This window comes from Dysidea avara, chromosome 7 (assembly GCF_963678975.1).
Source record: "Dysidea avara chromosome 7, odDysAvar1.4, whole genome shotgun sequence".
NCBI classification, from domain to species: Eukaryota; Metazoa; Porifera; class Demospongiae; order Dictyoceratida; family Dysideidae; genus Dysidea; species Dysidea avara.
This window is the reverse complement of record NC_089278.1, coordinates 7,280,695-7,297,533: the sequence shown is the minus strand read 5'-3', so window position 1 is coordinate 7,297,533 and position 16,839 is coordinate 7,280,695. Positions and strand designations below refer to the sequence as shown.

At 39.4% G+C, this 16,839-nt stretch overlaps 1 protein-coding gene across 1 annotated transcript in view; it reads left to right on the top strand.

The window, feature by feature from the left end:
* LOC136259871 (EF-hand calcium-binding domain-containing protein 6-like) overlaps positions 1 to 16,839 on the top strand; it is a 61,119-nt gene that overhangs the window by 5,582 nt on the left and 38,698 nt on the right. Inside the window, exon 8 of the mRNA XM_066053426.1 lies at positions 364 to 769. Coding sequence (XP_065909498.1) covers positions 364 to 769 — 406 coding nt within the window. The remainder of the gene's footprint in view (positions 1 to 363; positions 770 to 16,839) is intronic.

Here is a 16,839-nt window from a genome sequence, read left to right as displayed (position 1 = left end):
TTCGTCCAACTAAAAATTTGATTATATCAAATATTGAAATAATAAATTTCTGTATTACAACTTATTTTCAACTCATGCCAATTTTAATTGTAATTTTTTCTGTAATTATATTTAATTGATGATTTTTTTAGAATGTTTAATTACAGTACCTTTATGCTGGATAAATATAGGGACAGGCACACATAATGATCAGATCACTATTATCAGACCACCTGAGAAGGATGTCACATAGTCACAGTGTTTCCAAGTGACATTTTTATTTCCTAATAAAACAGCCAACAATTCATTTTTACAATGTTGAATTATGTAAACACATATTATATTTGCATTTCTGCTGTACCATAGTTACCATATATATTCCAGGCTCGATCATAATGGAATTGGGATTTTGAGCACTGTTGATATACTAGCTTCACTAGGTGTGTCTATAGAAGATCGACCAACTCCTATTGGAAAACCTTTGTTAGTCTCACTACCAAGCAGCTCTGTTCAAAGAAAGATGTCTGCTCTACCGACAACCTCTGCTCAAAGGAAAGTTTCTTCTATACCAAATAGCTCTGCTCAGAGAGTAATGTCATGTGTGCCCAGTGGCTCAGCAAAAACCCTACCTGCTCTCAACCCTGACATCAAGGCGCCCAGTAAAAGCAGTGAAGTAACTATTACTACTGAAGAGGATACTATTATCAATGACATCAGCAAAGTAATGTCTGTAAAATACAATGAGCTGTTGGCTGAACTCAAAAAGGCTGATCCTTTGCACAGTGGATTGGTATGTGGTATAGAAATAAAATGTATGCATGTATGTATCATACAATGGATATTGCATATTTTGTATACCTGTGTATCTGTCTACTGTACCTAAATAAGTTCTATATAATTCTTCTGATTGACCCTGAGGTCACAAGAGGAAAGTATACAGGGGATTTGTAGCACTAGAGAGTAAAGTGTGTGTAGAGCATTAGGACAATTAACTATGATATGTAGAGTTGTAATGATGTATCAATGTGTGATCTGCTGAGTGAAAACCGGCTGTTTTCACAGAATTCTATTTTGCTATAAAAACGACATACAAGTATTGAAATAAACTGGGTAAAAATACGCCTTCTACATAAAGCATTTATGCGCATTTTAACCACATTGGCTAAAATATAGCCTTTGGGTGACCAGCAAAGTCCTCACAGCCATGGTATAAGTAATAGTTGTAATATGGGCATTAGGGCTTTGCCTGATATGTATGCTCGACTGCCTGAGGGCAGAGGGCATACATATCAGGCAAAGCCCGAATTCCCGTGTTACAGCTAATATGTAACACTTGTTAGGCTGATAGCCTATGCAGGGCGATCAACCACCCAAGCCAATATGAGTGCAGCCACTGGATGTATTATATATGCACACCTAAAATTTCGATTATGGGTCAGTACCTAGACCGTTCTGGTTACATTCGGTTATAATAAACGGACATATCCTAGAGATATCACGAAGAATTTCCATTACGCGAGTTTAATGTTTTAATCAGTGCTATTGAATCGTTTATGGGAAAACTCCGCAGTTCACTAAAGGTCTAGACAGGTAAGCTTGCTTGTAGAGTGTTTACTCCTAGCTTCGTGATGGGGGCGTGTCCATATTCGAAAACATGCGGAAACGATCGAATGAATAAGCTATAGCACTAGTTTTCAAATTAGCCCAATGTTTTTCAACTCGTAGGATGGCGAGGATAACAAAACGCTTTCTGTTTGAGTGGTTTTCATAGCGAAATCCAAGTCGTGCATCCTAATCACGTGAGTATTAATCGATCCCCACAATCGATTTCAGCATCAACGTCTATATAATCACTGCCAGGTTGTAGCTCAGTCTACATTTCGTATGTAGCCTGGACTACATATGAAATGTAGCCCGGGCGGCTCCTTTGATCTGAGGTGTGAAAGTGTTACATATAATAGTTGTATCATGTACCCGAGTGATTTGCCTGATATGTACACCCAAGCTCAAGGGCCGTTAGGCCCGAGAGCGTGGGTGTACATATCAGGCAAATCACGAGGGCACGTGATACAACTGATATGTACCATGTAGGCTAATAGCCTACTGTGGTGGGCAACTAATCACCCAAGCCAATACGAGGCAATCCGCTGGATTTATTATATAGAAAGTCTTGTAAAATTCGATTATGAGTCAGCAGCAAGTAATGTTGCAGTTATGTTTGTTAACATAAATGGGAAAATCCTATGAATATCACGGAAACACTCAATTTTGCGATTTAACAAGTGTTTCAAAGTTGCTACATCGTTTAACCACTGTTTACAATGTTTTCTAAACATCCAGAGGGGTAAGCTTTGCTGTAGAGTGGTTATCTCGTGATATACGAAACGTGGGCATGGTACGTAATCAAACACGCGGACACGCGATTGTAAATTAACCATGACACTAGTTCTCACCTTAAACTTCCGTTTGTCAACTCATAGGATGGTAAGGGTGTCGAATCGCCTTCGTATGAGTGCTGTAGAATGCAAAATCGGGTTCATGGTGTTCATCACGTGAGTAATAATAAACTCCCACAATCGAATACTGCCAGGATTCTTATAAAAACAAACAACGTCACCTCATCAGATATCAAGGCCATGGTACATTTACATGTACCATGGTCAGCCATGGTTTATATTTTAAATGTACCATAGCCAGCCATGGTTTAACTTAAATGTACCATGGCCAGCCAGGGTTTATAAGATATGTAACCTGGAATTTGCCTTTGAAGTTAGGTGGTTTCATGGTACATGTGATATATATCACTCAGGGCACACTCACCCTGAGCACTCACCCCAGCATCTGATGATTGATGGTGGTTTCAATAGCATCAGCAGATAGCTCTCAGAATGTTATTCTTATGTCATTATATTTCAACACATGCCAGGAACTTTCGATTGTGGAATTGGTTTTTGGGGTGTAAAGGATCTATGGGTTGTTAATACTACATTAGAACCTTCACTATTATGACAGTAAGTACATTAAGTTAAGTACTTAGAATTATAAGCTACTCACGTGGTTGTCATATTCTTGTTTCGTGATCTGCTCAATGGCTGACACGCCCACCATGCAGTGGGTAGAAATACGCATCCATGCATCACCCAAGCGATTGTTTTACAGATCGAATATAGTTTAGTTACTGTCAAATAATCTAAATTTAGCAACTACACTGAGCCTTGCCTAATGTGTAATCTAAAACCCACAATAAAATGCTCTGTGTCATTCAATAAAACAAGTCAAAGCGTCTCATATCTTTGGGAATCAAAGCCATGAACAAACCGTGTTCCCAAGATATTACCCTGGTAATATCTAAATAATATACTAGTTAAACCCCAAGTGGAGCCTTTGAACTCCCACACTAAAGTGGTATATATAGTGATATATCACATGATACAAAGCAGCATATAAACATAGGTGTTTGTTACTTTTTTTGGAAATGAAGAAACTCCTTTTCTCACTAAATAACCATTTGTAAAAGCCTGGAATCTACATGTACAACATACAATTATTTGATTCATGAGAATGTCAGCCATTAAAATGTAATCAATACAACTTAACTTTGTATCAATGACCTCAACATATCACCGATACGTGAAATTGTTGCATCTCTAATGAGATACATAAAAGTTTCCATTACAATTTCTAATACAGTGAAACCTTGTTAAAAAGCCACCTATGGGACCCAAATCTATTACTGATAACCTCTTAATATGACCATAACGGAAAGTGGCCTCACAGTAGAGTTTTTTTTTTAGCAAATCAACAGTTACATAGTTACTGAAATATTTAATTTCTGTTTGAAGTTTGCAGTATTGATGTATACAATATACATACCTATGTAATAGTTAGAGACCTACCACAAGGATCTTCATGATATTAAAAACCTGAGGCAAAGCCGAGGTTTTTCAAGCCATGAAGATCTGAGTGGGCGGTCTCTAACTGACTTAGAAAATGGTGTGGGTGTATTTATACTCTAGTAGATGGATGGATTGATTGTGGGTTTAGTAAAACATCATCATGTCATCATATCTTGCACAAAATGTAAACCCACAATCACTTTTCACATTGTTGTATATAAAAGAGAGCTCATAGCAGATTAGTGATCAATAGTGAGATCTGCAATGCTACTCAGCACATCAGTGATCAATAGTGAGGTGTGCTGTGTGTGTTGACTCCCTCAACTGGAGATAGGAGGTCTATAATCATTTTATTTTAAATTACTTACAGCTGAAAAGGTGTAACAGAAAAGGGGCCAAAGTAAGGGAAAAAAATCCCTCCAACCCCAGGATTCGAACTGCAGGTCACCCAATGTCTAGTTGGGGCCACACTCAAGTCTTCCTCCAGGAGGAATGGATTTTCTTCCTTAAACCTAAAGTATTTATTGTACTGCTCAAATGGGATGAATACTCGCAAGCGAAACAGATGCCACATCCTTTAATTAGCAAATTTTTTAATCGTTCGCACTCTCACAAGACGACATTGTGTTTGAGCGGTACTGTACCTCAGTGAATGGCAGATGCGTACCACTAATTGCAGCTAGTACAATAAATAAGCTGGTTATGCACTAAGCTTAATGCTAGAATAATTGTTTTGGTAGCTAAAGTGAACATTGATTGCAGAGGTGCTTCTACATTTGTAATGATGTGCAACGAGTGGAAACTGAAATGGAATGGCCATTTTGTGTTTCAGTATAATTAGTAGCTGAGGTATGCATTTGGCAATTACTTTTTACAATTTGTTTGATGCTATTCTTTCTTTTGATGTGGTATGCAATGATTCATTAGTAATGAATTATATTATTACAAAGTAAATAAACAAGTGTAAGAAAAATTTACATTTAAGCTGGGATCATAGAGATAAAAAGCAATGAAACAAGAGAGGTCATCTATATCTAAAGCTATGCTAGTGGACGTTCAATCCCTTTTTCAGTCATGATTGAAGTAGAAACTAGTATAGCTGTTGATATAGATGACCACCCTTGTTTCATTGCTTTCTATTCCTAGTCTAATGTAAAATTTCTAATTTTTCTTACACTTGTTATGTACTATTAAAGTGGTCACACCTCATAAATAGCTTTGATTTATCATAAAATCACTTCAAGTTGCTTCTCCAGCACCTTCACGGAAGTTACAGTAAGCACCTCTAAATATAACTCCTTACAGCTATAGAGACAGTTTTGTTAAGGCATAAATATAGCAGCTGCTTTTCTACTTTGGAATTGGAAACCAGTCAATATATTTTCTAGATCCGCCCCTACCAGAAGCTTTTGCAAACTACAAATTCAATATCTATGGACAGTTAATAAGATAAGCTCTCTTGGAGACAATTATGACTGACCAAGCTGTTTGACTATGTAGGGAATACAGTCCGGAGCCACTGTAATGGCACAGACCTTTAGTTAATTGCTATATGCATACAGAGCAGCTATGTAGGCTCATATTTTGAGGCTTGATGTCAGAAAATTTACTCATGGTGGATTTCTGAATTGAGAGGCTAAGTTCTGTTATTTCAAATGGCTGTATGAAGCTGAAGGTGGGTTTCTATTTTCCTGTAATCATGCTTATAATGAAGAATCCAAATGCAAAGAAAATGCACAAATGTTTCCTGGAGACATGCCCTCTAGAAAGAACATGCTTTGCACAAGATTGAGGTACTCTAATAGGCAGTCAAAAACTCTAATAGAGTAGTCACATTACCCCTTACTTTATTCTGATGGTGCCTTGGCTACAGAGTGCACAATAAGGTTTTGTCTTGTGTTTATTGTAATTCTACAGCAAATTTGTTAATTGTGACAGGATCTGCAAAAACCCGACACAATCGTGCAAGCCTAAATCATACAGTACAATAGTAGGACCACAGGGGAGTAGGCATGGCCCACAAAATAACATCACCCAAAAATCAGCCCAGATAATGATGAAGCACTATTGGTTAGGTCAAACTAAACCCAAAGAAGCTTTCAGATCAAGCCAAAATGCCTTCAAAAAGTTGCTTTTTAAAAAAAAAATTATTTAACAGAATTTTCTGCTGACTGAGAGTAACTGACTGACTGAGTAAGTAACTGACTGATGTCTTCAGACAAGCATAACTCGATAATGGCTAAGGGTACGGGCTTGATTTTTTTACTTTTTGACGTTGCTTTGGCCCGAGAGGTGCCTTTTGGCATACCACAGTATGTACAATGCATTCTTCCTGGACTTACCAGTGTCCTCCTTTGTGTCCTATTCATCTTTGCTGACAGCGACAAGTGTTGATTTGGCGATAGCGCGTGATAGCTTCCCTTTTCATAGTAGCTATTTTGATTGCAGAGGTGCTTTTCGAACAGTTCTTGACTCGTACTGCTGTGTAACGAGTTGAACATAGCTGACAACGAAGCGTAATGGATACTTCACTTTTAAGACAATAACTGATATAGCTGGGGCGTGCGGCGCCATTTCAGATGCGGTATGCGTGTGTTCACCAGTCATAATAATTATTTACAAAAAGTTAACAAACAAGTACACAACAAATTAGAATTTTCAACTAGAGTAGGGACCATAGCACATCAAAAAAAAAGTGCTGAAACGAGCTGGAGTAGTCTATGATATTAAATTACAGTAAAAAGTAAAACAATAAGAAGTGTTATAGAACTTTGCATGGGTGAGATCAAAGGGAAAAGTGTACTTTAAATTTCATAAAGTACACTCTGAGCTGGCCAACTGCTTCATCGACCACAAAGAGTGCTTTATTGCACCGCAAAGAGTGCTTTATTCGTTCAATAAAGCACTCTTTGCGGTGCAATAAAGCACTCTTGCTCACGTGTCTTAGTATAGGCTAATAGCCTACGGGGCTCGCGCCAGTACGACTAATCACCCAAGCCGGTGAAGGCTGATAGCCTCGCCGTGCTGGGTAATCAATCACCCCAGCCAATACTAGTTCCACCACTGGATTACTTTTATAGACATACCTAAATGCTTCGATGATGGGTGGGAGAAGGTAACGTTGCTGTTACATTTGTTAATGTAAACGGACAAGTCCTGGAGATATCACGGAAATACTTCACCATGTGACTCACAATAGAATCGATTGTGGGTTGCGAGTAAAACCTGCCAAAAGACGCGATGAATGTCTACTATGTCAAACTATGGTGAAATACGCGTGAGTTACTTTGTTAAACTAGTTTGTGTGCGTTCAGGCTGCTAATAGTTCGTGCAACGCTTGTTAATTACGAGTCCTAGTGAATGGTGAAGCTACACGACTAGAAAGTTCCATAAATCATTTAAAGCATAGCCTTGCTCGTGCTATATGAAAAATAAAGTACTCGGCCGTGCGCCTCGTACTTTATTTTTCATATAGCACTCGCGCCTATGCTTTAACATATACTTATATCCCCACTGGTCCCTACTCTAGTTGAAAATTCTAATATTTTGTGTACTTGTTTATACAGTTTAATTTTAATTAGTTAACTCATCTTTGACCCGTCCAGGGCATACAGCACTGGTAGCTCTTCACCTCCTACCAACTGATGTTAGTGGTGGTGGTTTGGTATCTGCACCTGGTCCCGGTTGCCGTGTTGGATTTTAAAATATTTTTCAGTCATAATATTTTGGGGTCAAATGCCTGCCAGGTCTTATATTTTTCAGGTGTACCGATACTTGAGCTGGGAAGGAATTTGGTGCCTAGAGGCATTCCATGCACCAAAGGCCTTCCTTTAAGCCATGACTGGGTCTTAATACTATAAGCAACCTTCCTAGAGACCAGGTACTATCATATTCCCTCTTTCAGGAATGGAGATGCTGCAAATGCAGCTGCTCTGCATCAGAGTGGCATGACCAACATTGGCACAGGGCAGCCATGTGTTGATCTACCCTCTGAAACATGTGGAATTGGCCCATGAGCGAGTCATAGGGGCGGCACTCCACTTGGAGAGGCAGGAGCTGAAACTGGCATAGCTGCGAGTCAACACTCCTGTTGGGGGAGCTGACGTTGACCCATGATGAGGGTCACACGCCAGGCACTCCCATGCTTGTATCAACACTGTTGGGGGAGGTGACATTGACCCGTGAGGGAGTCACATGCTATGAGTTTTTTGTTTGCTGGTGGGTGGAGGCTCTTGAAGCCTGTTGATGGTACACTTGAAGTGGCACAAGAAGGAGGAGGAAGTCCAGTCTCGTCTTTGGGGAGATATGAGCTTTAAGAGTGGTGATGGGATAGCTGTGGGGATGCTGGAGATGTGAGGGTTCTGCTTTAAGAATTCTGGTGATTTGTTTCTGGACAGCTGGTCAGCAGCAGTGTTCAGTATGCCCGGAATATGGCAGGCCGAGATTTTAAGATCAAAATGGGCTGAGAAAAACCAAAGACAGCACAAAAGGTGCATAATCATTAACTCCTTCGAGGATCCTTTGGTGATTGAGTCCACGACACTGCTGTTGTCACACTTGAATTCTACATTGCTGCCTGATAGTAGTGGTCCCCACACAGCACAGCTTAAAACAATTGGCACGAGCTCCTTTGCCATTATGTCCATCCGTGCCCATTTCTTCGATCGTGCCAGCTGCATCCACTGAGATCCAAATACTGCTTCACAATCCCAGAACCCTGATGCATCTGTAACGATTACATGGTCTGGGGGGAGATCCATTGATAAAACTGAGCCCGTTCCATTGTGTGGCAAAGAGGTGCCACCACCTAAGGTCAGAGCGGAAGCCCCTAGTAAGATGTGTGAAGTGAGATAGTTTTCTTAGACCAGCTGCTGCCCCTTACATTCTAGACACAAAAGTCCTCACCTTAGTGGTGTGTTGTAAAAGGCCTACCAAAGATAGGATCTCTCTTTTTGTAGCCTTTTTGCGGGATAGCCAGACTGCAACTTGCTTCCGTATTCATATAAGTTTGTCATCAGGTAAGCGAGCCTGCATGAGTTGGGTATCCAAGATGATCCCTAGAAAGGTCAGACACTGGGAAGGACTCTCAATTTTTTCTAAGGCGAGAGGTTTTCCCAACGTGGAGCAAGTGTCCTTGATTACCTGGAGATTATTGGCACACGATGGGGAATGCTGCGGACCCATGGTGAGAAAATCGTCCAGGTAATGCATAACTGGTGTCACCAGCTATTGCTCAAGGATGCAAGACAGCAAGTCAGCCAGGATGTTGAATAACTTAGGAGTGGACCTGAGCCCAAAAGGTAAGCAGGTGTCAATGAAAATCTGTTTATCCCATCTCATTGAAAGAAGGTGGCGATCGGCTGGATGAACTGGCAGGAGGCGAAAGGCACTTTTAATGTCAATTTTTGCTAACAGTGTGCCATGGCCTGTGCGCTTAATGTAATCAATAGCTGAGTCCACTGTGATATACTTTAGTGAACACAATTCTTTTGGGATGCCTCCATTGACACTGCCATTAGTTGGATGGGAGAGGTCAACAATTAGTCTCCACTTGTTTGGTTGGTGGTGTTTGGGAATGACCCTAAACCTGCTAACATGTGCATGTGGGACTAAAAATTCTTGGAACGGGCCAGCAACACATCCAAGAGCAATCTCTTTGGTTAGGTACATAGCTTACCACTGTTTCGGGGTATTGAAGAGCACAACTTAAGTTTCGCTTGGAGGACTTCAATGGGTGTGATTGTTGCTTGAAGCCAATGCGGAAGCCCACTGTGATTCCAGAAAGGAAGAAGTCAACCAATGGTCTATTAGGGTGATCTGCCAGTGATTTTTTCCAGTTGCTTACATCTAGTGGTGATTTGGTTGTCCTGGCTGCAGGTGGTATTTTGACATCAGATGGTTGATTGCTTATGTGGTTTGTCCAAGCTGAGATCCAGTGAGTGTAGTTGCAATGCAAGTCCTTAGTGTGCACACCAATAATGTGCCACTCCGTCACCACTGCAGAGGAGAGAAGGTGTTGATAACAATTAGACTGTAACCACTGCGTGGTACATGCACAACCTATACATGAGTTTTGCGTGCACTAACTCACAAATTTTTAATATTGCATCCACAACTTATTCAATATATGGGCTTGCCATGCTCAGTGCACCACCAAGATCAAGCCAGCTTGAGATATACATTGTGGCTATAACACGACAATGCACAAGCCTTATATTTGTAACAATGCTATTTGCACATAAATACATAGTGTACAATGTACATAAAAGGAAGGGGAAAAAGAAAATGAGTCAGCTAATGGAAATGAATTAGAGTTATGACTGGTTGGTGTGCTGCCTGTCCTTCTGCTTGTACGTACACTGGGAAGCTTTGTGATGCTTGTCCTGAGCTCTAGGGTTGTGGACACAATGGTAACAAATGTGTTTGTAGCGGCAGGAAGCCTGGAGCATCCATTTGGGCTGTCATTCCAGTCCAGGAAGATTGGTTGGTTTTGGCGCTGTGGCCGTTGGGAAGGGTTTGGATAAGATGGGTTGGATCTTTGCGGTTGATGACACTGAATAGCTTTTTCTGGGAAGGTCATATTCCAGATGGTGACGTCTATAACAGACCACTGACTGATATGAGAGGCTGATGCTTTAAGGCGAAAGCGGCAATCATATATTACCCACTGGCCTTTGCGGCAGTCCTGTGATGCCCCTGTTATTAGACTTTGATATCCTAGGAGGTCAGAAACCCGCTTGAGCTTTTGGCGGGAGATGATTGCCATGTAGATTGCAAAGCACTGGACCCAATCAATGATGTCGGATACTGCAGGGGGGTCGCTTATGGATATGCTGGTCATCAGTATTGAAGTCGGCTGAGTCGAGGTAGCTTGGCAAAAGCTCTGCCATCTCTACAAACAGTCCATCCTCCATATGCTTCACAAGTCTAAATGGGATGGGAGGGAGGCCATTGCTTATTAACACCGGTGGATGTAACTTCTCGGATGGGAATGGAGTGTCTGAATCATCACTGTCGATGCTGAGAAGTTCGTCATAGTCAGAATGGAGTCCCAGCTGCTGGATATGGGAGAGCTGGCTGCCATCAGGGGACTCATCGTAGGCTGCGGGACAGGACAAAAAGGCAATGAGAAAGGGGATATGCAAGTATAAACATACTGCCAGCTTTTATGTTGTATATTATTTTGAATTGTGTTATTGAGTGGTACAACATTGTATTATAAAGGCTTAGACATGCATGGCACAAAGCACGGTGCACATTAATTGGGCATGATACACATCAAATAGTTGAGGCATGGTGTGCATTACAAAGGAGCATGAGCAGATACACATCAAATAGTTGAGGCATGGTACGCATTACAAAGGAGCATGAGCATGGTGTGCGTTATATAAAGCTTGGGCATGGCGGTGAAAAGGAATAATTAACTGTCACAACATAACACATACAATATATATTAACTTACCGAAATCTTCTTTCTCAACGTCTTCTTCGTCAGTGCTATCCTGGGGGTCGGTGACGGGCGGAGTACTGCGGCTGTGCGTTGCTTGGCTAGCCTGATCAGTATTATCCTGCACGTGACGACTCGATCTTCTTCGAGGCATAGACGAAGTTCCGTCCTGAGGCTGTGGCATAGCCTTCACCACTGCCGACACGATGTCCGGGATGCCTGCTACTGTTAAGTGGTGTATCTTCGATCTCTTCGCAAGGGGAGTTCCAGTGCTTTCGGTTTCCCTTCTCTTCTGTCCTGCCATAGTAGAATCCCTGGACGCTTCGCTGGCTCGTGATCCAGTCTTGGCTGGAGGCCTCTTGGGCGGAGCTTTCTTCTTCTGCCTTGCGGTCTTTTCTGTTGAATTCTTTGCAATTGACTTGCCTTTTGGCTTTGGAGGCATCTTTGTAACACTTGACGGCCACTTGTCAAACGGCCGACTGATGCCACATGCTACTGCGTTTGCGTTAATATTATTATTAAAGCATTGTTATTCCTATTATTGTCTTGTGTCTATGGATGATTATTTTGGGGGCGCTGTCATCTTCAACCTTAACTTTGTTTAAAGGTATTTTAAACTACATATAAAGCATTGAATACAATGGGTGAAATACTTGCGTATTGTTGAAAAAATCCATAAATTTTTGACTGTCTTTTTCTTAGTGAAGGAAGGGACTGTCAACAAAAACTTGGATATCATCTTATTCGCCTGCTCAAGAGAAGTTTACAAATTGTTGTTTCGTTGCAGTAGACCACAAGTTATGGGCATTTGTTTACGTCACGTCAAAGCGATTGTACGCAATCAGTTTTTCTTCATAAATTTCACCTTTGTGTGCAGTGAAGAAAGGTGATGAAAGGAAAAACTTACCCAGTTATCGATTCCCCTACTCATGGCAAACATGATGGTGCAAATGTCAACTCCGTATGTCATTCAGTTCATAAGGTACAACCGTTTTCGTAAGCGCCTGTAATTTATTTTCTCTATACTGGCTGTATAAATCAATCATTATGTTGTTGCTACTTTGTAGGGCTGTAACTCCAAAAGTTATTGGCATATGAGGCAGAAACTTTGTCAGCAGGTGCACTTGGCTAAGTAGAATACTAATATTTAATAAACAGGAATTCGAAAAATGCGCAATTGTGTTTCACAGATCCGGTCACATATATAATTAAACAATATAATGCATCATACAAACCAAATATAAGTACACATTTCCATTTATTTTCTTAAATGCTTTCATAAACTGTTTTGCAGATACACATTATACTGTTTGCTATTACACTTTTGCGGATGGAATTCAACCAATTGGCCAGTTCTTTAATCATCACATCCAACAGTGGAGTGTTATCAAAATTTTGATAGTAAATCTTCTCATAGTGTGCTGTTGTCAGAGTTACACAGTGTCTCTTGTGTTGGATAAACTCAATATCATCCAAGATATTAGTTATTGTTTGTAAGGAGACCAGCATTGAAGAATAAGATTTTACTTGACTAGAATTTAGAACTGGGCCACTGTCACTCAACATGTACTGCTGCAACTGGTGTTTTAGTGACATTGCTGTGGTAAATTTCTTACAGGTGTTAGAAAACTTTTCAAATACTTCAATCAAAATTGGCACAGTGTTGGTGTTTATGTCAATCCCAGACAGTTGATCAGTAATTGTTGAGTTTAATTGTTGAGTAGTTCTTCTGAGTGACCGTACAGCACAGTAGAGGTGCTCTAGTTTGCTGGCTTTTGCTGTCTTGTTGTTGTCATGTGTTATACCTTCACAGTCTTGACCTCTTGTAACTGGTACAGTTTGTACCAAAATACCAACCACCAAAATAATCATTAGCAAAGACATCTTTATCAGATGATATTTGCAGTTTTACAATTCTAAACTTTAATTTTTTGTAGAAATTGTTGCTTGTGACTGTGCTAGTCATTGCTGCTCTTTTATAGTACTGACCAAGGTGGCAATAGAGTGATGTAATACTACTTAGCAGCGATAGATAATATTGAAGTTTTGTACATAATGAGGAAATGTGTGATTTAATCATACATATACTGTTATCCTAAGTTAAATTTCTAGGAACTTTATGCATAAGTGGTACGTATGAGACTTTCTCACTACATGTCTTAATTAATTTATCCTTCAAGGACCGAATTAATTTTCAAGTATGGAGGAACACGTAACTTTGTGTTATAAGGAAGGCAGTGGTCTTCTGTAAAATGAAGACGGGTTATTGTTTGGCATTGACTTAGTGGTAATTTCATACACAACAGTAATATCAAGCAGTTTTGTTCTACACAAAACAGTACTTGTGATATGAAGCAATGAACAGGCGATGTCATCTCCACTGAACGTCCACTTCGTTATTTCTTTATCGCAAATTCATGAGATAGTCATGTGATCTTTTGTATACAAATCGAATTGCCATCACGTGCTGAGTCTGACAGCGTTTAGTTTGATGCGTTAGGATGAAGCACAATCGAGATATGGCCAATCAAAGTAGCAAAGTAGCAGGTGTACAGTAATTGCGGGTGATAATGAAAGAGCTACTTTTTCTTGGTGGCCTAGCAGCGGAGATTCTCTTCAAAAAAAGCAATACTTGGTGTGATTTTCTCAGGAATTTCATAGTGAGTATCATGGTGTTAGCAAATTCTTTCTATTGTGTGCTGATAAGTAGTTATAACGGCTTATACCAGCCCATGTACTTGCATCCAATATATTGGACTTTGGTCTTTGAAGGGTTAAAAGTGGTATGAATACATTTTGGTACAAATTGGTACAAAACAGCTATAATAATGATGATCAGACACAGAGGATCTGTATATAAATTAATGCCATAACGACGTAATTTTGCTGAATTGTGTAATATCTGATAAGATAAGTTGTTATATACATACTTCTTGATAAGTCAGCGAATTTATTTCAAAGCTGTTGCACAATAGATGAGTCCATTTGCCATCTTTAGATTTTGTGGTGAGTATGATGCGATCAGCAGGTTATCCTTGTAATTACATCAGGGAAATCCCAACAAGGAAATGGTATATTTTTGCATCAATTATTGTGGCTTGTAAGGATATATCATTAAGTATGGCAGTATTTAATAGTGGAACTGACTTTTTAAAATGATGATTTATGCTTTTGAATCCTGTTTGTTGAGCCAACAGCCCACATGGTTTGTTATACAACTCAATGAGACAAATAAGTATGAAAAAATTAAATAGTCAAAAAAAAATTCCTAGGAAGCTCATGCCTGGTAACCTAAATTCATAAAGCAAACTTCATTTTATTTGTCTTGCTCAACATGTCTTTGCGTGGCATTAACAAATTCAGATACCAATTGGGAGAAGTGGGGTGTGCTGCCTAACACCTAAGAGTTAAGAGTTATAAGGCAAAATCCTAATGTGTTTAAGATACTCTATTAACTTTGTATATAGAAGGCTTTAGAAATGAAAGAATACAAAAATGAGTGTTACAAAAATGAATGTTCTGTTCAAGATGTATGATATAGTGTGGCGTGTGGCCAAGGAAAGTTAGTGTGGGTGCAAGACAGACAAGTGTCTGCAGCATTCAAAAAGCCAATTAAATTAAGGTGGCTGCCTGCAATGGTATTAATGATTGACATTAACATTATTGCAGCCGCTTCTTGACTGCTGTTTTTAAATCACAACTTTGTTAACTTGACCCTCGATTTTTTTGAAGGCTACAGCCATTTACAGCTTGGCAATTTTCATGGTGTTTGATGGAGATGTACAGTGTATGACCCTTGGCAGTGATAATTGAGATAATAACTTACGACAAGGAAAGGTGATATTTAATAGTACAGATACAATTATTGCTACACACATCCAATGAAAATTCTAGGAACTTTACACATACCTAGTAACACTATAACTTTCTTATCGCATCTCTTTTCTGAGTGGTTTGATACCGCAAATTACTTCAATTTGTAATGAGGTTTATGGGATTGACTGAGGTGGTGATAGTGTAATGTAATACTTGGCAGTGACAGCTGATAATATTGAAGGCTTACCATATCTCAATGGGGAAATGTGATATGTAACAGTGTAGATATTATACTGATTATTGTCACATGTGCCTTCAGTGAAAATTCTATGGATTTTGTGTGTACTTGGAACTGTACAATTTTCTTACTATATGTCTAATTTAAAAGTGATGGTATGTTAGAGAAATGATTTGGTGTTGTGCTTGCTAGGAAATTCACAAGTACTTTGAGAAAGAACAACTCTTGGCAAACAGGATGATACAAATGAAGATCGTTACACGAAAAATCATTTCAATGATACAAGAACACAGTCTTCTGAAATATATTTTCTATGGAGAATTCTGATAATTCTTATATATTCATTTGTATCTCATGACATGTTAGCTAGATTCACTGCTAGAGCTATTAACCCATTCTTAAGTAATTCTAACAAGCCATAGTCAACACTGATAGCATAAACTATTGTTTGTCAAAATGATGCCAAAGTCGGTGGTTGAATATGCAGGCAACCAGAGCAAAATTAATGCTGTCTTTTGACATGGACTCCATCTCGCTTAGTTTGATGAGTCACTTACAGCCAAGCTTTGACCCTTAAACCCGCAGAGAACTTTTCAGAAATGCGTGTTTACACAATATGGGCATGCATGGTGACACTAGGTGGGGTAACTAAATTCTTACAGCCTACAAATACACATAAATTAAATATGTGTTCACTGGGCTACTTGGAGAAGGTTAAATGAACACTGTAACTACAGTGGCTTACTTGTTATGAAGCAATGAACAGCGATGAGTTGCGCCTCCGTGTTTCAAAATTCTTGCCATGTGTTTAATTTTGATTGTGGGTTTACTCATGTGAGTCATATATGGTCTGATAGAAAATTGCATGACAAATTGATTGGAAGTTGTTGCAAAGTGAAAGGAACAACTACCATTGAGTTATCGACCATTTTGTAAAGGTATGTAAAGGGTTTGCGTGTTTCCTTACCAAAAAGTTATTATCATGGCTAGTTTTGGCCTCACCATTTAGTGTTAGGGTAAAACCCTAGGTGTCGTTTTAATCTTTGTTACATCACAAGTAGAATGACATAAATTGCATAGCCATAGGATAGATGCTTTGAAAGTTACAGCACTTTGTGCAAGGCATGCGTATTTATTAAGTTTAAATCCAGTTTTCTGGATTATGCAGGTTTAAGGGCTAACCGTACCCATAATTAATCCAAAGCTTTATCAAGATTTTATTGTAGGCATGAAGAGGTCCATAATATACTCCAGCACATCTGTCATGAGTTGCACTACACAGCATAGCCAGTCTGTGGATAATTCATTTTAGCAGAAATATCCCAAAACCTACAAAAACAAAAAATCAGCAACAATTAAGCCTTTAATCAGTAAGTTAAATTATTTCTGCTTAATTGTTTTGGACTAATCACCTAATTTGTTCATCAAATTTCTGTTTTTGTGTCTAACTTCCTAATGTGGAG